Here is a 26,928-nt window from a genome sequence, read left to right as displayed (position 1 = left end):
GAAACATAACCAATGGGGAGGTCTGGCAGATCTTAACCCCTCTCTGGTTGTTTCCCCTTTGCCCGAGAAGGTCTACTTATTTTTGTTACATGTCCTATATGTAGAGGGAGTCCTGTATATCACTGACTTCATGTGTTACAGACTATTTCAGGATGTTTCCTCACAGTTTTTGCTGCTGATGTTGTTTTACTTTACTGAGAATGCAGAAATCCTGAGTTGCGATGATACTGGAGGTAGCAGTTAGGATGGTCTGTTGTGAAGCAGAACAACATGTTAAAGTCTCTCCTCTGAGGCAGAGAGCAATTTGGTATTTGCGTCTTTGGCCATCCAGGATACCCTGAACACCAGGTTATCATGTGTTCAGATGTGGGGGCACACTCATTTTCTGCTGATGACATCATTATATGTTGTATAAAACGCATCTTTACCGAGAGAGACACTGTTGCTCTTGCCCACTGCTCAGGACACTCACCCATCAGGTGGGAAATCTGCTCAGGGAATATTGCTTTTATATGCAAATTGAAACAGCTGAAACAGAAAAGACTAAATATCCTGTAAGGAGGAACTGAAGCACCCCAGTCAGAGGTGCAAAATCCTTCCGCAGTAGAAAGCACTGACTGAGTGGCCTCAGTTAAGTTCTTTGGCTTCTAGGCTGATGAATAAAAGGGAGCATCATCTTCAGTTACTTAAAACTACTTCACATTTTCCTCTAACCCATTTTTTTTGGCTACAACTGTATTTTTTGATGAATGGATTAATGACCAAAAAAAAATCCACGTAGCTGTGCACTTCAGCATAATGGGGATCGGGTCACAGGACGTAAAGGCATCCTGGATTTCTGTCCTGTGTTAAGTGTCAGTCCAAGATGACTTCTCCCACTTTAGGGATTCCCAGCTGATCTTGAGAGAAACTTAGCATGAAGCACTGCTGATTTCAGGGGATATAGTTAATAGCCTTAAGTGGCCGGTACACTGCATTATGCTAACTTCATTTTTCTAGAAAACATAGCATAATGCAAACCTGTCAGATGAGTTGTATATGCACCTCTTTTTATCTAATTTGTATTTGGTAGCTCTTCTAAACTTGTGCTTACTAAAGAGTCCACTGAAAAAGATGAGAAGTAGGGAACTGTCTTTTGTCCATTTTACTTTTCTCAGCCGTAGGACTCTGCTTGGCAATGAGTAAACTTCAGAGAATTCCACGTTTACTGAACTATTGAGCACTAATTCCAAAACCAATTAATTCAAACAAGGTCACATTGCATGAGGGAGTTTTCAATTACAGCTCATACGATTACTCAGAATGCCTGAGGAATTGCAGGTTTCCTTTCTCCTGACTTAAAGCTATTTTCAGCTTTCCATTTTTGAAATGAGGGGCTGCATAGGGTGAATTTTTAGAGCACACGTTTGATATTCAGCCACAAAACTCTTATTGCCAGGAAATAGATTGCATGTTCATGTACCTACAAACATAAAGGCATGAGAATATGATATTTCATTGAGAAGTTGTATTGTTCCATAGCACAGCTATCCCTGCAGACCCAAAAAGGACTGATTCTCTGGTTGCTATCTGAACACTAATGATGGTAGTTATTATTTTGGGGTTTTTTGTTTTTCTCAAAGACATGAGGATATGAAGGGAAGACAGAAGTTTAAGTCATGATGCTACTGTGTATGGAGGTGGTGGAGTTCAGTGAAGGGTCACTAAGAAGAAAAAGGGTCTTGAGCGTCTCCCCTATGAGGAAAGGATAAGAGAGCTGAGACTGTTCAGCCTGGAGAAGAGAGGGCTCAGAGGATTTTATAGATGTGTATAAATACAAAAACTGGAAAAACACACCCTTAGTTCCTGAAAGAAAAATGTTTTATGATCAACAAATGTGTGATTTTCTTTTATTTTCTGAAGAATGAGATACTTCATCCAGGTGGCTACTTGGATCTTCTTAATCCAATGCACTATGGCTAGGAAAACCCCACCAAATGAAGGAAAACATATGCATGAAGTAACATCCACACAATTTCTGTTCTCTGTATAGAAATAAATTCTGAGTCTTAGAGGTTTCTTCTGGTATCCATTGCTAAGTAATAGCTAGCAGTGGTATCCATAACAGGTATGTTTAAAACCACACAACCTTAAGTCCAAATGAGATATAGAAGGCTGTTTTCTCAATTATAATTTGCCTATTGACTTTGTTTAATTACTGTTGGGGCTCCATGGAATTATCTGGCACTCTAATTCTCTGCAGGAAACATACCATATAACTGTGGGAGCACTTGGGGATCCTGAGTTAATACTTTGATGCTATGCCAACTTGTGTGCCTGTACTGTGAGAATAAATCTTATACTAACAAACGATGAGCCCAGTTCTACCCTTGGATATGCACACATCATTTTCATTGCTCTGGGTATATCTGGGGGGAATAATTAGTCTTTAATTCTTTTAAATATATTGAAGTTCTGCTGCTATGCTGACACTGCTGTTTCATAGCAGCTCTACATGGTGGAAGTGGCAAAGGGAGTCACTGGGATGAAGGTGACACAAGCCCTTTGGTTCAGGAGTTCAGCAGAGGATGGCCAAGGGACCATTGCAACTCTGGGATTCCCTGAGATGGAGTAAAGCTGTGCTAATCAGGGCTGCCTGGCCATGTGGACTCTTCAGGCTGATGAGGCATGAAAACAGTTGGAGCAGTAGCCAGAAGCTTTTCATAATTCTCATTCTCCTTGGTACAGACGATCTGCAGAGGCAAAGATAAAAAATGAAGTCTCTGCCTTCCATCTATGGTTAGTTTAAAAAATGTGTAATGAGTGTTTCTGCCTTGCTCCTGCTGTTCTGTGCTTGACATAATTCCTCCGTAACCTATTAGATTTGCCAGACAGCTGGTTCTTTTTTTATTAAAAAGGACACCCATGCTCCCTTCGCTGGCAGAATTTGGCCTCAAAGCTGTTCTGCGGGATCAGTTTTCACAGAGCTTTCTCAGATTCATTTTCTGTATCATTATAAGGAAAAAAAAAAAAAAAAAGAATGAATAAGAAAAAAAAAACATGCAAGGAAGGTGATTCACTGCTCAGGTGTTTGAAGCCTTCCTGGCATGATGGAAGCTAACAGTGGCAGAGGTAAATCTCAGCCCAGCTATTTAGCTTGAGTTTGGCAGAGGGTTTTGTCCTCAGGTGGGTCTGCGCAGCGGTGGGGGGCTCTCAGGACGGATAAGCCTGGAAGCTCATAATGCTTCCTTATACTTGTAGTGAAGAAGAAGGCAGGACCCTCTCCTGTCAGCGCTTCTTCTGTGTTCCTCAGTGAATGAAAAAAAAACACTAAGGAGTCTTCTCAGAAGCTCTGCATGTATTCAGTCCTGGTTTTTGTTGAAGTCATATACGTCAGGAGCCATAATGATGACGTGTGCACTGGAACTGCAGTGCTTGCTGTGCTGGGTATAGAGACATCATTTTGATTGCATTCTGACACTAATTTTTACTAGCTCACACATAATACTTCATCCATCAGGGCCTCAGCCCATTAGTTAATGTAAATAAGCATAAGTATCTTGAAGTTGACCCAGGTTTGCTTGCTGACAAACTGGTCCTTAGCTTTGTTACACTTTCAGAACAACAGGGTTGTGAGCTGTGTTCTGCTCTAGCTTCTTTACAATAAAAAAATTATTCCAAAATAACGTGTGTGCAGCCATGGGGGAGTTCCTCTCCTGTGGGTCCTAGCAAAGGCACAGGGGCCGATAGAGTGTGTGTGTGAAGAAAGAGAGCTGCATTTCAAAATAATAATAAACTCCTTTACGGCAGCTCAGGTCTTACTTCCATAGGGGCCCTTCCACTTCTAGAATGTACATTGGATAGTAAAGCTTATTTCCAAATATGTATTGTCAGGCATTTAGGGAGGCAAGTTCAGGTGCTTTTGCTGTTCTGCCTCATGGTGAGGACATTTTGATTAATGCTTGCCGCTTACAAATGTACTCCTCCTGAGGGACATTATTTCTAACTTGCAAAGTTGCCTTTTCCAGGAAACAGAATACTAGTGGGCAGCTGGCTCCCAAATCCTTCCCAAAAACAGAGGCATCTGAAGGTAGGGACAAAGCAAGTTCATGGCATCATAGAATCATAGAAAGGTTTAGGTTGGAAGGGACCTTAAAAATCATCTAATTCACCAATTAAATAAAGCCATGTCTATGTTTCAGTGGAGCGGCACAGAAATCGGAGAAAAAACTTTTAGAGTTACCTTTAGTTTTACTTGCAGCAAATTCTCTGTTTTGTTAATATAAAAACCCTTTTGGATGCTTGTGCATCTTTTCCAGCCTCTCAGCAACTTCCATCTCTGTTTTCACTTCCCTGCAGTGGAGTTTCATCAAGAAAAGCTTGTGCTTAAGTCTCCATTTCTGTGTCAGGAGCTTTATTCAGCCTCAGATCTACCCTAGAAGGGCAATTGGTAAACCTAATACTTAAACTGTACTTGAAAGATTTTTTTTCCAGAGGAAGTGAAGATACTAAAATTAGTGTCAGTCCTAGAGCATAATCACACAGAATTAGCCTTTGGCCAGACAGGTTAGTTGAATAGTGTCAGGTTTGCCTCCAGATCAAGTCATCCAAACATAGATGCTTTTGTGCAAATTTGTCGTCTAAGTTTCCATGACAATAAATTCAGGTGAATTAAAAGATAATTGGCTGGTACCATTTGAGACCTCCACATGGATCCTACAAGAGAATTGCATCATCCTGGACAAGCAGCTGTTGGCTAGGCAGGAGGGCCTAGACCTCTAAAAAGGTATTAGATACCTATGTTTAGATGAGTTTGACTCAGTCTGAATACAGTGCATGGAGGGTGGTGAGAGACTGGAACAGGTTGCCCAGAGATGTTGTGGATGCCCCATCCCTGGAAGTGCTCAAGGCCAGCCTTTGAGCAACCTGGTGTAGTGGGAAGTGTCCCTGCCCATGGCAGGGCATTTGGAACTCGATGATCTTTCACATCCCTTCCAACTCTAACCATTCTGTGCTGCTACTATGCACCAACAGAGAGTCAACAAACCCCTAGCTACACTGAGGTGTCTTGCACTCACCTAATAGCACCCCGATACTTACCAACAACCTCTGTACTCACTGTAAGGCCAAGGTTTAGTCTCAGTATATTGTGCATTAAAATATACACACTGGAAACCACAAATATCAGAGCAATCCAAGTAGCGCATTACTATTTCTCAAGGGCAACTAGAGGACATCCAAACAGGGTTAGGGAAGATACTGAGTTTGAAGTGAGTAACCTATCACTTGGCTTTCTGAAACTCAGAACAGAATATCAGGGACATATCAATGAATCATGATTTTTATACGCATTTCTTTACCTTTTGGGATAGTTCTGTGTCCAGAAAAATACGTATATTTCCACTCTTTGTCTCCTTCCCCCAATCAGAAAAAAAAATAAATTCAGTCATAAAAATTCATCTCACCTAATACATATATCTAGAATGTAGCTGTCAAAGGCAGTCACATTAATGTCCTATTATAGTCAATGAAATGTGATTTATCTCCTTTAGGACTGGTGTCTGTTATGGAAGAACTTGTCCTCTGGACGTCCCTATTTCTCTCTATTGCCTATAAAAATAGTCTACAATGATAGCATAGTATAGCTACCTAACTTTTATAAGTCTGAGGCAAAAGTCGGGCCTATTCAAATTGCATTATAGGATGAAACCAAAGATTAAATCTTGGTCCCACTGAAAACAAGAATAACTGAGAGTGCCATGGTCTGACTTATAGGGTTAAGAGCTCAAAACCCAGAAGCATCATTTGCTGCACCTAAATATGGGGCTGGTAGCCTGAAAGTAGCTTCCTGAGCACTGGCTTTGATGTCGTTACTGACTCCACCTGCATCTTTGGTAAAATGATTTCGTGATTTGATTGTTGCCTGTATTGCTACTGATCTCAAAAGTGCACTCTGAGATTGTGTCCAGACTTGGAGCTCTCTGTGGATTAAAACAATGATTTAAAGGTATTAAGTTATCTTTAATTAAAATATTTTGTAATCACTTTTTTTTTTAATGTAGGACCATTATCATAGTACACTGTTAAAACTATTCTACTATGCAATACTTCTTTAAGATTGTGAGCAAATTGTTTTTCTCATCCTATTCAGTTTAGTTCATTACTGTAAGTTAAAGGAAATCCCAAGCTGCACATAGTTACTGTAAGAATGAGAATAGAAAATATACAAACAAAACCAATGATAAGCTTACATAATATGTCTGTGAGTGGGTTTAGGAGGCTGATGGAAATTATTTGACTTGAGTGATAAGGGTATGTGGGAGTTCAAGAAGCTATTTATTTTTTTCTCAAGTATAGAATTACAGCAATATTGGTTTGATTCTACTGAAAAACACTTTCAAATTTTCTATTTCATTTCAATGTGAAAAGAGTAGCCCAGTAAGAGTGACTCTTAGCTTTTGGAGCTCTTTTTCTCTTTGTCTCTTACTGTTTTGATGATGTGACAAATGCAATCTGTGTTCCTGGGAAGCTGCACATACATTCTGTAAATGAAAGAGAGCATAGTTAAAGGTACATGTTACCTTCCTGCAACTGAAAAAAACTGAGATTATTTTTTTTAAATGCAACTTCAGTATTTTGGAGGCACATAGGAACTGTTGAGAAGAGCAAAACAGCTGTCAGCACTTTGCCGTCTACAGGATGCTGGTTAGGCTATAATTTCTCACTAATTAACTGATCTAAAATAGAACCTTGTGCAACTAGTCCATCAGCAATCCATGAGGTTTGTGTTGCCCACATCTCTTTTAACTTTGGCAAAGGCTTACAGTTTCTGACCTTGATGTCTTTTTTGATTTGCATTTCTGTTTTGAGACTAACATTAATTACACTGTCAAAACAGATTTTATCGTTTATGTAACATGGGCTGCCTACAGACCTAAGTTTCCTCAATATGGAGGTAACGACTTACGCACTGAATGACTTGATTACAGTAATTCCATTTATGCTGTTCTCCTTCTGGGAGATTGTAGTGTGTACTTAGACTCCAGCTTTTTCCAAATTTAGTGGTCACATTTCCACTTAATTGTTAGTTTCCTGTACAAAATCAGATAGATGTACAGAACTTAAGCCTAAAAGGATCTGCTCTGAATATGGAGTCTAACCTGGTGCACACACAGATTTTAAAAAAAAAAAACAAAAAAAAAAAACCTCATCCGGTAATTTTGCCTTACCCTACTAAATTCTGATTGAGGTTAGGTGTCATGCTAATGATTTCAGTCTTTTTTCTCAAGTGCTATATAGATTCTGTTTAGCAGAGAGATGTCAAAAACAGATTCTGATTTAAAAATAGCATTTTATATGGAATTCATATGACAGCAGTGTCTCAGTGACATGCTATTTTTAAAAGCTCTTTAAAAAAGTCGTATGTAAGAAGCACAGAACTTGCCTATGTTAATAATATATTATGATAATATTTCCACATCCTGAGTTTGCATTAATTGGTCTGATTCCACTGACTTCAATATCAATCACTTCAGTGGGATTAACAGCATGGTCTAGCCCAGCACCTAAAACTGTGCAATCAGTTTAAAAACTACAGAAATACAGAGGGTTTGCTTTTAGTACCTCTGTGGAGCTACAAAGGGAGCTTGGGCCAAACTATTACTAGCTGCTGTGTAGTAGCTCCAGCAGAAGGGATCAAGAAGTAGGAAATTAGGATTCAGTCATTAATGCAGGCAAATTCCACGCAGGCTTGCTTTAGCAGCCAGCTCACAGTGGATGTGGAGCAGAGGAGGTGAAGCTCACACCTTTCCAATGAACGCAGGTAACAGAAGACAGGAGAGGTTGTGTCCCAGTGCACACCAGAGTCCTACCAGTGCTGTCACAGGGACAGAGCATTTGGTTGGAGTTCATCTATCTCGCCCCTTTAGGCATTTCAAAATTAGATGTCCTAATCTGAGCTGGTTGTCCTTGATTCCCTTTATGGTAGACGGAGAAAAGTAGGCACCTGCACAGGATGATTCATTTCCTGGTAAAATAAGCATCTAAGATGGGTGAGAATTGCCCCCAGAGTTGCTATTTTCTCCCAGTAATTCTAAAAGAGATCAGACAACTAACTTAGACTTGGATGACTGTTTTTTAAGTGACTAATGTAAGGTGAGATGGATTCCCATTTATAGTTCTTAAATACTGACTGTGTCTTGAAGGTATGAAATAATTCATTATTACAAAAAGACCCTACTTAAAAAACTGGCGCAGGATGAATGCAGCAGTTTGCCCCATGGACTACGGCAACATGAGACCATCAATTAACATCTGACTTTAGGGTGTGACAAATATCCAGGTTTACCTAAACTTAGTGCATGCAAAATGACCTATCAAGAATAAAGATTAGGAAATTATAGATACCTACCACACAGACAATGCTTTGGGTTATGTAGTTTAAATAAAATGCAGACCAGCATATAAACTGCGCTGATAAAACTCATCAGGGTGTAAGCAGTCTTTCCAAGATAATATCTCACAAAAATATCACTGTGAATTTATCAACTGTTTCATACTGCTTAATCTGGAAAGCAAGAAACAGTATTTTTTTCATGGATATCCAAGCTCAAAAAGACCCTATCTATTGAGAAACTGCCTGGCCCCTTTGCTGGCCAGCATTCACTGCGGAGGGCTGAATGAGAAAAGGGAAGAAGCAGGAAGCTAGGTTAATAACTAAAGTAGCTCTCTGATTATGTTTGAGGGAAATTTATCTGAAATGCAATTAAAAGAATTAATTTATTTAAAAACAAAATTTTCTCTTGAAGTTCAAGCACAGTATGACATTGGTAAGTTTTAATGACTATTTTTGCAAGGTTTGAATATCCTTACAGTTCAAAAAAATGCTCTCATTACCGTACAAATGGAGAAACTCTGTAACATGGAAAGCCATCAGAAATTGCAGGGTCTTTCACTACCAGAAAAGCAAGCAGAAATGTGGACCTATACAGGGAGCAGCAAAGAAAAGGGCTGGAGGAGCACGGACTGTTCAAGAACGTGATGTGTCTTCCTCACCTGACCTACACTCACATAGAGCCAATGTTTCAGTTTCAATGCCAAGTGGGTGTGTTTGAGTATTTTGAAGGTCTTTGCGTCAGAAATAGTGTGGCCAGCAGGACTAGGGAAGTGATCATCCCCCTGTACTCGGCACTGGTGAGGCCCCCCTCGAATACTGTGTTCAGTTTTGGGCCCCTCACTACAAGAAAGACACTGAGGTGCTGGAGCGTATCCAGAGAAGGGCAACGAAGCTGGTGAGGGGTCTGGAGCACAAGTCTTACGAGGAGAGGCTGAGGGAGCTGGGGTTGTTCAGTCTGGAGAAAAAGAGGCTGAGGGGAGACCTCCCCAAGCGAGGTGGGGATCGGTCTCTTCTCCCAAGTAACAGGTGATAAGACAAGAGGAAATGGCCTCAAGTTGTGCCAGGGGAGGTTTAGGTTGGATATTAGGAACAATTTTTTCACCGAAAGGGTTGTCAAGCACTGCAACAGGCTGCCCAGGGAAGTGGTTGAGTCACCATCCCTGGAGGTATTTAGGAGATGGGTACATGTGGTGCTTAGGGACATGGTTTAGTGGTGGACTTCGCAGTGCTAGGTTAATGGTTGGGCTTGATGATCTTAAAGGTCTTTTCCAACCTAAACGATTCTATGATTCTGTGATTGGCATTTACATTCAGTTAGCACTGCCTAGGGTCAGGTAATGGAGCAAAACACTTTTTTTCTGTGCAGAGCCTGAACACGTACTGCTCCAGCATTGAAAAGAGAAAGTAGACCCCAAATGTAGGTCTTTAAGGTGGCCAGTGATGGCACACATTGAAAATGGCAGACTTGGGTCCAAACATAATAATTTACCTTAACCTTTTCCCCTCATTCTAGCTGATCACTTTTTCTTCCTTAATTAGTCAGAGGCTTCATATGTCAAAACCAAGCATTTCTAAATCATCTTGTTATGACTGAACTTTAAAGATATTACTGATCTAAGAAGGAAACCCCTTTCTAACATTTCAGAATTTGACTTTAGGAAAAGCCAAATTTCCTTTGTAAAAATTAACCTGGCCTGTTTGACACTAGTTTTCTTTTAATTATGTTTAGCATTGGAGACTAGTGTATAGTGGAAGTTGACAATTGGTGTATATAAAAAGATGTGTGCCGACATCCTCTCTTTTAAACAGGGACTTGTATTCTTATTTTTGACATCCATGGCGTGGTAGAAAAGTCATCAAAGAGTTCATTCTTTTTGTGGGTGTCCTGGGTCTGGCAGGGATAGGGTTAATTCTCCCCAGGACCTAGCAGGGACACAGGTATTCCATCCCATGTGAGCCATGCCCAGGGGGTAACAGGAGCTAGCCGGGGAAGGGGAGGGGCAGGAAGTCATCCCCCAGGGGAGCGGAGCGGTCGGGGGGCGTCCCGGGTGCGATCGGCAAGCGGTGGTATCGTGCTCGTGGCTGTGTATTCCTCTGTCGGTGTTATTATTGTTGTTGTTTCTTGTTCTCCTTACTGTTCTGTTAAATTGCCTTTGTCTCAACCCACGAGTTTTTGCCTTTTTCTTCCGATTCTCCCCTCCCGGCCGCGCTGGGGGGGAGGGCCCCATCTGAGCGAGCGGCTGCCACGTGGTCCTTTGTTGCCGTCTGAGGCTAAACCACGACAGTGGGAAATAAACTCTCTTAGTGGATGAGATTTTTTTCTCAAAAGTCCCTTTTGATTTCTTAATGGTCTTCTAATGTTCATCATTCTGTGTTTTGAGAAGTAACTCTTATGCATCCATAGGTACATTTTTATTTTAAGAGTAGCTCAGAGGTTCTGATGACCACGATGGAGCATAGTGAAGAGATTTCAGGGCATTTCAAGGACAGCTGTGTTGGGACCGTAAAAACTGTTGGCTAGAACACAATTTGTGATGGTCAAAAGACTATACCAATAACTGAGTACTCTTTTCATACAGGATTAGATTAACTGTGGTCTCTTTATTCTTTTCTGAAATGGTGTCAGTGTTAGCATTCACCTTCCACGTGCAAAGCAGAAGATCTAGCATGAGCCTGGGAGTTTGCACCGTGTTTCTCTCGGTGCTGTGGTTCCTCAGAGAAGCCCTGTCTGCCTGCAGCAGCATGCCCCTGGGAGCTCTGCCTCCAGGGCAACTCCACACTCCCTGAAGAGTAATTATCCTCCTTCTGAATAAACCTCCTTACAAAACAGAAGATCCAGTTTACTCCTGCCGTGTGTCATAAGGGACAACCGTCTCCTTTAATTGATGGTGCTTTCATGTAAATTCATCATCCAGTTAACTTTGTGATCTCAGCCTAAATAATGTTATTTTGACTAAGTGCTCAGTGGTTATATTGATTTGTAAAAACCCCTCAGGTGACTCTATCTTGCAAATGGACCAACAGCGGTGATTTATTAAAAGGCTGCCTTTTGAAAGGTGTTCTGAATGTTACCTACGGCCACTGATATTTTATCAAATATATCACATCTCTCTTTCTGCCTTTTGTCTGTGAATCTCTATGGATAACCTGAAGATATATCTAAATTGAATTATTTTAGTCATTTTATTTCTAGTACGAACTGTGTTGGCACTGAAATATGGGCAGAGTAACTGACTTATTTCTATGGCTGTAGCAACAGTAACCTTAAGCAAGTTTAGTCAAATGCAGTGTAGATTAAGAGGCTTGTTCTGCTCCTAGGGATATCAATTAAATTAAAAAAAAATCCTGTTACTTATGAATTATCAGGAAACTTTGCTTGGATTTCTATTGTATGTGTCCAAACTGTCAAATTGCCAGTTCTCCAGGGTTGGGATTGTCTTCTTGGTAACTCTCCAGTATTGCCATAATGCCTGATACTCTGGTTCTGACTGGTGCTTCCCGGCTGGAATTACAAAGTGCATAAGAGAAATTAATGCGATTTACAGGACAGGTCACTTGAAGCCATCTCTGTGCCATGAGAAATTCAGCACTGATAGGCAACCTTGTATATATGACGGTCATCAGGCAGTTAAGGTATCAAATGTAAGTCACGTGCTAGAAGATAACTGGAGCTGGCGTAAATGGGTTCTGCAGCCTTTACATAAAGGCAATGATCCTTACAAAAACAAATTGATGTTACACTTTTTTCCTGCCTCAGTGACAAATTAATGCACGTTATGCTGCATTGCTACCTGCTCCTTTCTTCTAAACAATTTATACCTGGATTTCATCATCATTTAGTCTAGCCCGCTATGAAGCAGCACAGAACCATTTTGGTTTTTCTCCATATCTCTATCAATGTCCTTCCTTAAAGGAAAATCCAGTGGAGCTGATTGCACATTTATGTTGAAGTGGAGCAAGTACCTGAGCAGTTAATACTTTGATTCAAATGGAAGTCTGAAATACCCATATAGTTTAGAATAAGAACAGTTTTTTACCATTTTTATCATTTGTGGTTGATGATCATAAGGTAACAGATGGAGATAGACTGTATCTTATAAGCTCCAAAAAAATATTTTTCCCACTTTATTAAAAAAGGCAAAAAATAAATTCAGCTTTCTATATTAAGGTAGCCTTTGAATACAACTGGAAGGAAAAATTCAGTTTCTTTTTCATAATTCCTGCTGTGTTTATTTTAAACACTAAAAAGATATATTTACCTCTTGTGCCATCTACTTTCTTTTTATTTGCATTTCAGAGCAGCTATAGAATTTACAAATTGATTAACAGCGTGGCAGAAGGTTATTGCTTTTACTTTGCTTGAGCCTCGTTGCTCAACAGCAGGATTGGTGAGAGAAGTATCAGGAGTGCCCAGCGTATGCACACCAAAACTACTCAGAAAACTAAAGAAATCAGAAATCTTCGGTCATCTTCTGTGAGCCACAGAAACAACAGAAGATTACCCAGGATTGATGTTCATATGTCAAAACATGAGGCATGTCTCTGCTTCCGCTGAAGTCCACATTTTAAATCAGTCTGAAGTCGCACTGTGACAGCTCTGCCTTTCCAGGCTCTGCTTTTGCACGCCCCCATCCTCACCCTGTGTTTCATCCCCGGCTGCTGTGCTGGCTCTGACACCCAGCTTGTCCTGCTGTGACTGAAGACAAGGATCCTCCATCCCAGTCTTCTTTTTCCTGGCACCAGTGCCCTGGATGGAGTTACTCAGGCACTGTCCTTGGCCAGCGCTTGGTGCCTTGGGGACTACATTGCCCAACTCTAGCCCTTCCTGCAGGGATGGCAAAACCACCTCTGGAGTTCATAGAATGATGGATCAAAATATGGGGAACATGTGAAGCAGCCCTGAGGGGGTTTTTTGTGCTTTCTTTGAACTAATAACCACTAAGGCAAATACAATTTGCAAAGTAGTGAATGATGCAAAGCTTACAGGAGCTCTTTTCCATCAGCGTAAGAAGAGGATGGTAAACAAAAAGGAAGTTCATTTTCTGTTAGGAAAAGAAAATGTTTCCTCCTATATATAATACATGGTATGCATGACTGATAGGGCCAAGAATTGGACACGATAGAAAAAGACATCATTGTTGATAATGGGAACATTCACAGACGTAGTAATTAATGGGAAAAAAATTTGAAACTGACATAAAATTTCATGCCTCAGACCTTAAGCCAATACTTATTTATTAAAGACCTAAGACCAATCGTGACCAGTAAACTATGGATTACAGTGTTACTTTTCTCCTTTAACAAGCCTCTAATCTATTATGTAGTCATCTCTTAAGTCAGCAGCCCATACCAATTTTGTCTAAGACAGGTCTTGGTCACATTATTCATCTAAGTTATCCCATTTACTTCACTAGAACCGCTTGAGTGATTAAAGAAAATAGAATTTGGTGGCAAGATTTGCCTCGCAAATTCACGCCTCCATCCTCTTACCTGATTTTTTCACAGTCTCCAATTAGTCCCAGGTTTCTGTGGCTCTGAAACTGTTGTTCCAGATATGAACTTATTAGCTGTGTAGAGATGGATTTTTTTATTCCCTGCTCAACATTTGATCTCTGTGACTGTAGCTTAGAAATTAATCGGATTTCTTCCTGCCATATTTTACTGTAAGTCTGTAGCCAGTTTCTCACAAACTTTCAGTCTTTCTCCTGGTTTCTTCTCCTTGCTGAAAATCTGTGGGTTTTTTAACTCCTGTTTAGCGCTCATGATCAAATGCTTGGCAGCATACTGCAGTAACTGTAATACTACTTGATGGCTCTAAGACATGTCACTCCACTGAAACAATTAGAAATTTCCAGAATGTAATATTCAATCCGGGGGGGGGGGGGGGGGAAGCAAGCGACTGTTTTGGCTTTGCCACAAGGAGAATTTTTCTTTTTTAGAAATGTAAATGAAGATTACGTTAGCTGTGAAGAGTTGCAACAGAAGTTTAACATTTATATTCATTAGACAGAGAAGTGATCTGGTGCCCAAGTAGTAGGGATATACGTGCTTGTGATGTTTCATTATCACATTTACCATATGTTTCATTATTCACTGCTATTCTTTTGCATGAAGACAGACAGTAAAAACCAGGAAATTAGTTATAACAGTGATAACCTGTCTTATGTTACGGGTAAAAATAGCTTCCTGTTCGGGTTTTCACTCACCCTATTTCACCCCATTGTTTCTGTTTCTAATGTTTCCCAGCACTTTGATCACTTGCATCTGCCTTTGCAGGGGGGAGGCAGGGGAGCGATATTATGGCAACTCCCTTAGTGGAAACATTCCTTAGAGCCACTGCTCGAGCTCATAAGACACTGTCTTAATTTCCAAGCTTTACAGCCTCTCCCTTCTTCCATGAACTTTCTGTATTCCCTAAAGCATCCGAAAAAGATTGGGTTTTTCTTTCTTCTTAACTGCCGGTTACAAAACTGACAGGAGATAAGATTGGTGATAGGACAACAAAACGACACTTCAAAAAAAGCACACAGTCTCAGAATCTGAAGTGTGTTTTCACGTGTTTCACTCTGTTAGAGCAATTTAGCTCAGAGCAAGACTGTCTTTATATCTCTATCAGAATTGACCAGCATCAGTAGTAATTCAAAATGTGCTTCAAATGAAGGCTTTCACTTCCTAGCTCTGCCTTGCTCTCTTTTTTTTTTTATGATCACCCTTTTATTTATGATTATCGAGAATCAAAATTTAAGAGTAATTTTCTCTAGGCTCCCTTTTCCCATCGGCTAGCCTGGTGATACAAGCTCAGCAGCCCCAGGTATTAGCAAATTTCCTAAATTTCTTTCTTCTGGAGAGAAGTGCTCTGTTTCTTTCCAGAGAGCTGCAACATAGCCTCATATCACAGAGCATAGCATAAAGCACAACTAGAGAGTCGCTCCTTCTGACCTCATTGCTCATCAGCCCATATCTGGATAATGGGAAGTGGAATACTTGTAGAATCCTTTTTGGGCTCAAGTAAGCCCAATTCCAAGGTTCCCTGAGTCACTGTTGCAATGTCCAATGCATTCAACAACCCCAGAAGGCAGCAAACCTGTTCTTTAAGTCATTCATTATCCTGGTCTCTGCATGTATGCATTATGCTATTTCAATGTTATTGATACAAGAAAACATAATAATTTTCTTTATCTTCCTGAAATTATGCAAGAAATTAATTGGACTTAATTTTTCTGTTCAGGAATATGGAAAGCTGTATCATGTTGCATTTTTGTATCAGTTGTTAATTTTATGAATTATGACTTTATGTGCTTTGGGGAAAAAACACTTCCCTAAGAAATGCTCTTGTTAGTATCACAAATGTATAGTGGGCTTAGGCAATTAGAAAATTCAGCTATGTGATATTAATGACTAAGTATCTATCTCTATGAAATCTTGAAAACTTTGTAAGAAAACAGAATTGGCACAATTCTGCTTCTGTAGAGCTTTCTTGGATATTTTATTGAGCCTTTTGCTGCAAGACAGAATCTATGTTAAACTAGCCTCAGACCTGCTCTGCTCATCAGACTAAAAGTCTTAGTTCTGCTCACATGTATCTAGGTCTCCCAGTGTTTCAGACCCATTTTTATATCTATATTTCCAAATTTTCTACATTTAAGTATATCCCCCTTCAATGTCTGTTCTAAGGATTTAAGGCTTACTGCAGGATAATAGACAAAAAGTCACTCCTCTTGGTATTACTTGTAGGTTTTTCTTGTTGTCCAGGTATCTAGTACCTTTGCATATATTGTAACATTTTTTGCATGCCTGGAATTTCCTTTTATTAACTGTACTGTGGGTATTTTTAAAACATATACTTCTTATGTAAGTAGACAATCTTGCCTAATTCCAGCCAGTGCACCTGGAAGTATTTTTAGTGTGGCATACCATAAAGTAGAAGTTTCTGAATACTTTGTTTCAGTATATTGGTGCTACTTGCTTAACACACTGTATCAATACAGAGCCCGCAGTTCAGGTGGTAACGAGAGAAAAAAAAAGAAATATTCCTTTATTTCTCTTATCAGCTTTACCCCATGCAGAAACAACCTCAGAAGCCCTAGTGTGCACCTACCCAGCACAAGCCTTAACACACACAAATCTTTGCTAACTTTTCTTCCATCTTCACCCTAATCTGGAACTCCCGTTTGCACCCCTCACTTTGTGGTTGAAGTAACATGTTGCTGTGGATACCCATCTGACTCTGAGAGACGCTTTCAGCTAATAGTGACGATCACAAAGAGCGCTGTGGTGCACCCTCCTCGGTTTTAAGTAGCATAATCTTAACGTTAAGGTGATTTCTGTTGTGAAGTTTCCATCAGATTAATCTTTATTTCTCTTTTTCTTTTTTTTTCTTTTTCTTTTTTTTTTTTTTTTTTAAATTGTTTCCATAGCTGTAACTTACACAAGTTACAAAAAAACACCACCACCGGTACCCCCTCGTACCACTTCCAAGCCACTGATCTCAGTCACGGCACAGAGCAGCACAGAATCCACCCAAGACGCATATCACGACAGCCGGACTCAGAGGATTTCCCCATGGCCGCAGGACGGGCGAGGGATGTACAACTCCACCGACAGTTTGGACAGTAACAAGGCCATGAATCTTGCCTTGGAAACTGCGGCTGCGCAGCGCCACACGTCCGAGAGCCAGAGCACCTCAATACGAACCAGTGACAAGGCCATTTTAGTCTCAAAAGCAGAGGAGTTTCTTAAGAGTCGGCGTTCCTCTATAGGGATCCAGGTAGCCTATCATTAACATCTGTCTGTGATGAATTGCTTGCCTTCTTTCTGTAAATAGCATAGAATGAGTCATTCAGCTTCACTGGCTCTAATAATCTAACAAACAACCCCTGGCTGCTTAGCGTTAATTGTAATTCACATCATGGCAACGTGGCTGTGCAGAAAAGTCTTCAGCTAATATGCTGTACCTGGAAGAAAATGAATGAATAAATCTCTAGGGAGGTTACCTGTCATTAACACTTGATATGAAAATTATACCGCAGAGCTACAGGTGAACAGCATGTTCATCTCCTTCCCTCCATGAATTCACAGTCCTTTTTATAGAATTACACCAGCTTTAAAATGCTTGACTATTTTTTCCATTATCTTTCCCTTTTGACCTTGGAAAATGTGTAATGCTGCTGGATCTTCAAGTTATTCTACCTATAAAAAGAGCCCCTCCACCCTTACTTTTAGTGGTGCTGAGAAGAAGGTACCAAGGAAGAGAAAAAAATGTGCTGGTGTAGGTACAGCATAATTACAGATGGTGGGTAATGAAATAACATTAACAAACATGGTCTTTGAGCATTCCTCTATTTTTCCATCAAAAACCACAATATTTATTTTGCGTGACAAAGTGTGTATCAGACTGTGGAAAGCACAGTCATGTTGTGTTTTTTCAGGCAAATGAAATAAGACAATTCCAAGTGCAAATTTTGATTGCTCTTCCTTCTACTAAATGGAAAGCACTAGATAGATAGCAATGGTCATTTGTTTAAATCTCTAGGAAATACCAAGTAGTAATAAAAATCAGAAAGCTGAACTTGCGACAAATGCAAAGGCCTTTGAGACACAGGAGTAGAGGAAAATTTAGGCTTCCCTTTTGCTGAACATTTAATTTCAAGTATGTGAATATCCCCTTTTACATCACTGAGTTCACTTCTGTGCTTAAAAATTTCTACTTTTGCCAGATCAACTATTGGGGAAATGCCATGTACTTTGGTGTAGTTACCAGTATTGTGGAGACAGCAACATAGATCTTGAGAACGTAATAGTGTGTGACAAAGCCCAGTGAGTGACTGTTCACATACTATGAAGTCTATTATTTTCCCTAAAAAGTAGTAATTCCATTTCCATTAATTTCAAAATACAATCGGAGAAAAGTATTTGGGTTAAGCATGTCACAGCTACTGATTGAACGTTACTGTTTAACATCTTACTGTGGTGTAATTTTGCTGTTCCACATCGTATTAGACTAATAGGAAGGCAAAGGCCTGGCCAGCAAGCTGCTTGTCCATTTATCGGCATAAAAGTGCTTGCCTCTGCTTCTTTGGATGCAGAAGACTAGAATGCAATTTAACAGCAATGGTTAAATATTCAGATGGCTACTTTTCAAATGTTTTACAAAGTAATTAGTGTATCCTAAGTTGTTCAGAGAAGAGGCTTAGCAGATAACAGTGAAAAGCTCAAAGGAGCAGCAAGTAATGCTTGGTACCTTTTAGCCCCCAACCTGAAACTTACTCTTCAGAAAGGAATAGTATCTACTGTTGTTTTTATCTCTTCTTTACAGCAGCTGTGCACAGTGGTGTTTATCAATGTTGGTGTCTCGCTTCAGTCAGTCCTGGTATTTCAGCAATTAATGCTGAAACTTTGATTACATCACTTGATCCTGTTTCTGACTGCAGGTGATGGCCAGTTCTTTTCACTGGGCTCTGACCCTTCTTGGTATGTGGTGTGTTTAATAATATGTGTTTATAATCCACAAAAATATCTGTGCAGTGATTTCCATGGAGGCAGCGGATCTTCTTGTAGCAGCTTGTCATCTGACGCTTGGCCCATAATACTGGTCCTCAGGTGCACACACTGGAGAAGGCAGATATTGTTTGCAACAGCAGGTTTCAGAAGGATGAGCTGCTTGTTATCTTTGGAGAAGTACAAACTGCTTGGTTGTACTATTTGGCATTAGATAAGGTTAAAATTGCAAAATTACTCTCATCGCGGTATCCTGCAAGCACATTTGAGTTGTTTGGGGTTTTTTCTGCAGTAAGTTTCAAACTTCACATTAGCATGAAAAATACCTTTCTGCAACATTTCTAAGCAGAAAATGCATTTTTATATTTCTGTTGCCAGGTTTGTAAGGAATAAAAACACAGGGTAGAATATTGTTATTGCAAACTACATAAATAGTAGTTTATGCCCCCAAAATACAGTTGAAGTCTAATGTATTTTAGACTTCTGCATCAAAGCACCTTAGAAAAGGATATTTTTTATTTGCATTTTTCCTTGATTGACTAAATGACGTGTTTTCTCATTAGCATGCCATGCCAGGGTAATGCATTGAATTTGCATTTATTTGCATTAATTTGCTATCAGGATGGTTAATTTGTGCATTTTTTAATTTTTCATTCCTTTAACACATTGGTGTGAGAATGCTTGCCAGCAGAGCTTCATACAGGAGCAGGGAGGCACAGAGATAAAGAATGACCAGCGATGCCTTTGCATGTGAAAACACTATGGACCCAGCCTAGGGCTCCCATATCTTTGGCATATATGATTTGTGTAGTGTACATGTAGTCAATAGAAGTCCTTTTAAAAGAAGTCCGGGCATACTGGGCATGTGCCCATAGGCTTGGTGTTCACATGCACAGGGAGCATACTTACTTACTTACTTATTGCTTACATTCTTCTTACTGTGAAGATCAGTGGCACCCCCTCTTCAGGAGGAGAGAACAGCACAGATATGGTAACCCGTCTGATGGTATGTTAGCCCTGTCCCAGATGGGAATTTTGAACCAAAAAAGCTCCAGAAGCAAAGCTTTTCCAGAAAGTAAGTGTTAGGTTGTGGGGTTTTTTTCACTGCCGTGTTTAAATCAAGAGGAATATTGTCGGATGTGTCAGTAGGCACTGGAAAAAAATGTTGATTTTTAAATTCAAACGAATTGCAAAGTACTGATTTTGGGATTAAAAATTTAGTCAGCAGTGTTAAGAATATATATAGAAAAACAAATAAAACTCTAGTAATACTAGTACCTATAGTCTTCCTATCTGTCTTCTACCATGACAGCAGAAGACTGATCAAAGCATTTGAGTTAAAATGGAGGGTAGAGAATGTTTAGAGTAAAATCACCACTTAGTCAAGAACAAGGTTATTGCTAATATATTTTCAGGGATTTTCCTTGCACTTTCGCACACCCTTGTATATATGCTAATGATTAACATTCAAAACCTGCTCTAGTTATAAGCCGTTTCATATTAAAAGCATTTGGATTGTAAAATATCTGAGAAAAAATGTCAAGAAATTGCTCCTTATTTATTTCAAGTACTTCAAAACATGCAGTCCTTGGTTTCTTCTCTATTTAAAAGACATTAAGGCTTCTCAAAATGAACAGAAACCCTGGAAATAGATGAGATGGAAACAAATGTTGTAAGTGTGGAGGCTGTTTCATGATGGTGGTTTTGGAGAGAAGCACTAATTTTAGCGTAGAGAATGGCCTTTGTCATCTTCATTTGTCATCAGGAGATCACGCTTCAAAATACCTAGTGGTTTTTTTAATCTCCAGAATCTTCATTGAACAAATCATTCAAAAGCTGTATTCAGGAGGATTAGTGCAATAACTCGCCTAATTTTTTTGTCAAAAGGGGATTTTTTGCATAGTATTTGCACATATATTTAATGAAAGTATTAACATCATGTGGTAAAAACTGTGTTCAAGAAACTCTATAGTCTCAAACTGGAATTTCCCTTTAAGGCAGAGCATTTTGTACCCACATGACATACTTACTTGGATGAGTATCTACATTTTCTTGGTACTGTTTGGGTTATACCATCCCTGTCAGTGCTCTAGTTCAGTGTACACATAACAATCAAAAAAATATCCACATTAACTACAGGAAATGGCCTCATGTTGTGCCTCATGTGTTTAGATTGGATATTAGGAAAAATTTCTTCACCACAAGGGCTGTCAAGCATTGGAACAGGCTGTCCAGGGAAGTTGCGTCACCATCCCTGGAGGTACTTAAAAGTGTAGTGTAGGGACATGGTTTAGTGGTGGACTTGGCAGTGCTAGGTTAATGGTTGGACTTTCTGATCTTAAAGGTCTCTTCCAACCAAAACGATGCTATGATTCTATGATTCTAAGCCAGTGAAAGTTTTGGTAACACTTTCGTGGGTACAGAGGCTGTAACCTGCCCTTTAGCGTTAACATTGACCTATATACATATATATATGTATATATATGAGTCAGAATATACAGGCTTAGCTGATCTGCAGAGTTCCCAGTCACTGGTTGCATTTTGGCCTCTTCATTTCTCAAAAAGTTTAGCAGCTGGAATTATAGTTAAAACAAAGCTATGGTTATTTTAAAGCCATCTAATTTTTTACTCTTTTCACAAATTACTGTTGCTCGTTTTCTTAACTGCCATCTAACATAATGAAACATTGAAAGTGGGGAAGACACAGATTGCTGCCTTGCAGAATATTTGTTGGTTCAGAACAATTTGCCACAGCATTAAGTGCACCAAAGAAGTTGTGAGCAACCACTGCTGTGTGCATTATTTTGTTGTTGCTATCTCATATTAGCTTGACACAAAATCCTGTTTCTAAACTCTGGCATGCATTTTTAGCAAAAAGTGCTTTCTTAAAAGACCAGTGGAAGTTTTCAACCCGTTGTAGGATATTCTTGTGGTAATTAGCACTTACTGTGCTACGCAAATGTGTTTGAGTAGTCCAGATGTTCTGCTGGGAAGTAGTGGCGTAGCAAAATGGAGCCCTGTGGTGAGGCACAAAAAATCACTCAAGCATGAAAGTGTAGGCTTATTTTGGTGTGTTTCTAAAAATTATTTTGAAAGAGTATATGTTTTTTGGCTGATAAAAGTATTCTATCAGTTAAGGAAAGCAGTAGCAGTTAGTACTGTAGGTATTTTTGAAGTATTTTTCCTACTTTGAAGTCACTGCATACAAATGAGATCTCCCTGTGCCTAAGAATGGTTATCTGCATTCACAATTACATGTACTTGATCTAGTGTCAAATGTAGTGTTTTCTTCCCTTTTTTACTCTTGTTATTACAGAAAAGCCTATGCAAGTGAGGAAAGGTGAATTATTTCCCTTCCTGTGCATCATCAGAGAGATTGTTTATTAAATTCTAATTATAGAACAAATCGGTCACAGCAGCAAAAACCCATTGAGGGCAGTGAAGTTGCATGGGGAGAGATAATGTGGCCTGAAGGACTCTTATTACTGATGCTTATGAGGGAGAAGCAAAAGGCACCAGGTTAAAATCTGTTTTCTTATGCATTGAATATATTAACTTCAAGCCTCCCTTAGCAACAGTATGTATGGAAGCTTAAACTGGAATTTTTAGGACACTACAATGTTATGTTGCAGTGCTCATGTTTAAGAGCAGAATAATACTTTAATACAGAAATAAAAGTTGCTTCTAAGTAGTTAAAATTATCAGATAAAAAAGCTTAGTAAATACTTTGAAGGAATAATTTAGTCAGTTCATGCATCCTTTTCTATAATGAGTGCCTAGAAACAAAGCAGGATTGGTTATAACAAGCAAGTTATTTGCAATAGTGATTTGCATTTATTCAAATTATTTTTTGTTAGTATAATTAACTTGTGGATCATTTATTACCAAGTCAGCGCCAGTATCTGATAGTGTGACTGATCACAGAGGATTCATAGGACTGTCTGCTCCTTGTAATGGCAGCAAAAAACATGGAGGGGGGTGTTTTGCCTTTGTGAAAGGTAAGACAAGTAAGATAGAAATAATCTCAAAATTACATTTACTGTTAATATTATAAACCTTATGAAAATACTATAAGCCCATAAAAGAACATTTTTCATGGCATAAACTGATAAATTTTGAGTCTTAATTCTTTGTTTGCAAGGAGAGAGGGAGATGACCTTCTATATTAGATCTCCTTTCTTCTGCTTTTGGTCAGTGTCTGGCTATTTTTGTGTTTCCTCTTCTGTGTGAGTCTCCCTTATAACCAGATAGATATAAAATTTGTCACATTATTTTGCTTTACTGAGATTGTGGGCTGATTTGCAAATATTAAGGTTTTTAGAACCCATGCAAGTATTAAAACAATAATGAATCATGGAGAATAGCAACAGATTTATTAAGTCTTATTTGAGTTTCTGGAGCCACACAATCAAACCAAATGTATTACTTTTTCTTCTCTGCTCATTTGAATCTAGCCTGGCCAATCTGATTAAATCTAAAGAGTTTCCTGCTGTCTTCTAGCAGGAAACTTTATGTGTCATTCAGAAATGCAATTTATTTGTCCATTTGTTTCTTTGTGAGTGCAAATTATTTTGTTATTTCCCACTTTTACTTGTGTTGGCATTTGCCATAATTTTCCAGGTCTATTTTTTTTTGTTGTTGATTGTTACAATATTTGCAATCCTAGATTGCACACACACAAAAATTGGCATTCTCCTGCTGCCACAAGGCACAGTGAGGAAATGAAAGCATTAAAATATGAAGGCAATCATCAGGTCATTTAGTCAGTGTCAGCCTTGGCAAGCTGGAGAGAAGGATAATTTGGCAAAGGTTTGTATTTAGAGGTAACTAATGTAATTTTATTTTGATACCTGGGCCATCATTTTCATGATAATTTGGTTTTGAATAAAATTTTAGAGCAGATTACTTCATTCATGCTGTAAATTCTAGGTGTCAATTGCATATTGGCAAATTATTCAGGTTATACTTTTAGGTGAAATATCAATAAGAAGGCACTTGATAACAGGTAAATGAAACAGACTTTTTCTCGATGTGTTGCGTCAATGGAAAAATACCAGCCCATCCAGTATATAAAAGGGAAATCTGCCTCCACACATCAGAAGCAGAGTTCAAAAGAAGACCTACTGTCTGTTACTACACCAAACAATGTAGTTGGCAGAAACAGATATGCTTTTGATATGCAATACAGAAGAAAAGTGTGTGTTGCCAGTCTGCCTGCTTTGTTCCAACAACATCAATTGACCAAATTGATGTTATCTATATCTTTAGACCATCATGTTTCCAACAGCACGATGTCTGAGATGCTGAGACATCCTCGTGGAAGACAAAAGTATCTTCTCTGTCCATTGACCATTGCTCACCTCCACAGTGTCACTAGCTGTATGTTAACCCGACAGGTATGATACCACTGACCTTCCTTAGCGTATTTCCATGGCCAGCAATCTGCCCTCTACATCATCCCCCAGGACTCATTCGGTAGTCCCAAGGAGCATTGGGTGTAGAAATGGTCATCCTAAGGATATCACTCTACAAAGGCAGTGCAATGCTTTAGAAGGAACTGAAGGCAAAGACTGACATGTGGGGAGATGTCAGCTTGGTTTCTTTTGTCTGGCTTCAGCTAAGATTTTGTCTGGCACACAATGTCCTGTCCCTCCTTGCTGAAGCATGTGGGAGAACAGGAGACCCTAATGAATCCTGTGTTCCCATCTGCTCAGCTTCTTCAGCCTGGCCACCTATAAGCCTCTTTTCCCTTGTTAAACCTTCAGGCTTGTAATGCTGTGGAACCTGTGCCCGCATCACTGAAACCATCATCTGGAGCTGCAGTTCATCCAAACAAGTTCAAGGATCTTGATCAACAATCCCACAAATGGAAGTAACAATGTTGGTCCTTTCCTTGGACCCAGTTCAATAGAATCATAGAATAGAATAGAATCATAGAATGGTTTCGTTTGGAAGGGACCTTAAAGATCATCTAGTTCCAACCCCCCTGCCATGGGCAGGGATACCTTCAGCTAGACCAGGTTTCTCAAGAGTCTGTCGAATCTGGCCTTGAACGCTTCCAGGGATGAAGCATCCACAACTTCCCCGGGCAACCTGTTCCAGTGTCTCAGCACCCTCACAGTAAAGAATTTCTTCCTATTATCTAATCTAAATCTCCCCTCTTTCAGTTTAAAACTGTTACCCCTTGTCCTATCACTGCACTCCCTGATAAGGCATTGCTGCCCATCTTTCCTGTAGGCCCCCTTTAGAAGGCTGCTATAAGGTCTCCCTGGAGCCTTCTCTTCTCCAGGCTGAACAACCCCAACTCCCTCAGCCTGTCCTCATAGGAGAGGTGCTCCAGCCCTCTGATCATCTTTGTGGCCCTCCTGGACCCGCTCAAGCGCGTCCATGTTTTTCTTATGGTGGAGGCCCCAGAGCTGAACACAATACTCCAGATGGGGTCTCACTCCAGGTGGGAGAGCAGAGCAGAGGAGGAGAATCATCTCCCTCAACCTGCTGGCCACGCTTCTTTTGATGCAGCCCAGGATGCGGTTGGCCTTCTGGGCTGCAAGTTTACATTGCTGGATTGTGTTGAGCTTCTGATCAACCAACACCTCCAAGTCCTTCTCCTCAGGGCTGCTCTCAATCCACTCATCGCCCAGGCTGTGTCCATGTTTGGGGTTGTGCCAACCGGGGGGCAGGACATTGCACTTGGTCTTGTTGAACTTCATGAGGTTGGAACAGGCCCACCTCTCTAGCCTCTCAAAGTTCCTCTGAATGGCATCCTTTTCCTCTGGAATATCTACCACACCACTCAGCTTGGTGTCATCCACAAGCTTGCTGAGGGTGCGCTCAATCCTACTGTTCATGTCTCCAACAAATATTTTAAATAATACTGGTGCCAATACAGACCCCTGAGGGACACCACTCATCACTGGTTTCCACAAGGACATAGGGACATCAAGACACACTCTTTGAGTGTGACCATCCAGCCACTTCTTTATCCACTGAGTCCACCCATCATATCCATGTCTTTCCATTTTAGAAACAAGGATGTTGTGTGGGACAGTATCAAATGCTTTCCACAAGTCCAGGTAGATGATATCAGTCATTCTTCCCTTATCTACCAATGCTGTAATCCCATTGTAGAAGGCCACCAAATTAATCAGGCAAAATTTGCCTTTAGTGGAACCATGTTGCCTGTCCGACACAATCCTAGCTGTGGTCCAGAGAAACCCACGCGTGCTGACTTCATCATGCCATCAGCATCAGCATCTTACCTTGTGTGAAGAAGCCTCAAGAACCCAGAGTCAATGACTCTTTCCATGCCTTGGGATTGCCATTCGCTATCGGTTATGCTGTGACTTTCCTTTACACTGTCATTAGACATTGTCAGAAGCACTGCCATGTAAGCTGTGCACAAAGGCCCAGTCTCTTCTCCAGCCTTTGACTAACTGGTCGTGGTACTTTGGCATTTTCTCCTGCTTCTCTAAGGAGAGAGATACAGCCTCAAAATCATCCTGACTACATACTGTTCATAATGTCCAGGTTGGCAGTTTTGTCCATTATTTGTCAAACTTCTGAGGCAGGAGATATAAAAGGAAAACCCTGTTCCCTGTGTCACTGCCCTGAGAGGTATTGCCCTCATCACTGGGACATTCTGCCTGTTCACATGATTACCTTCCACTGTGTTTACTTTGAACATATATTCTGCAGAAGATTCATCCTCTAACCCTCTGTCACAGCCAGTACTTTGTTTCCATGACTAGTCCCTCGCTTAGACTTGAATTTACTATTAAAGACTCTTTTGGACCCTTCTATGCTGTAAATAATAGTGTCTTTCCTGATAGATGTCTCTTGCGCTAAGAAATTGGACCTTATAGCTGTTCTACTTCTAGCAATGTTCTTTCAGGAGAGGGTGACCCTCACGGTACAGCTTAAGCTTCTCACCTACATTGCTGCCAAGAGCTACCTTAACTAGGAAACCAACTTGCCTGTTTTTTGGTTGGTTGTTGTGCCTCTTTTTTTCTCCAAGTTGCCTACCTCTGTGGTTGAGGCTTTTTTTTCACTGCCAACGT

General features: G+C 40.1%; 1 protein-coding gene across 1 annotated transcript in view; it reads left to right on the top strand.

Moving 5' to 3' along the window:
* DLGAP2 (DLG associated protein 2) overlaps positions 1 to 26,928 on the top strand; it is a 386,067-nt gene that overhangs the window by 340,425 nt on the left and 18,714 nt on the right. The window contains exon 8 of the mRNA XM_074154150.1: positions 16,792 to 17,141. Within this exon, the coding sequence (XP_074010251.1) occupies positions 16,792 to 17,141 (350 nt within the window). The remainder of the gene's footprint in view (positions 1 to 16,791; positions 17,142 to 26,928) is intronic.

This window comes from Numenius arquata, chromosome 9 (assembly GCF_964106895.1).
Source record: "Numenius arquata chromosome 9, bNumArq3.hap1.1, whole genome shotgun sequence".
NCBI classification, from domain to species: Eukaryota; Metazoa; Chordata; class Aves; order Charadriiformes; family Scolopacidae; genus Numenius; species Numenius arquata.
Note: the sequence above shows the minus strand (reverse complement) of the source record. Positions and strands in the feature narration are given on the sequence as shown.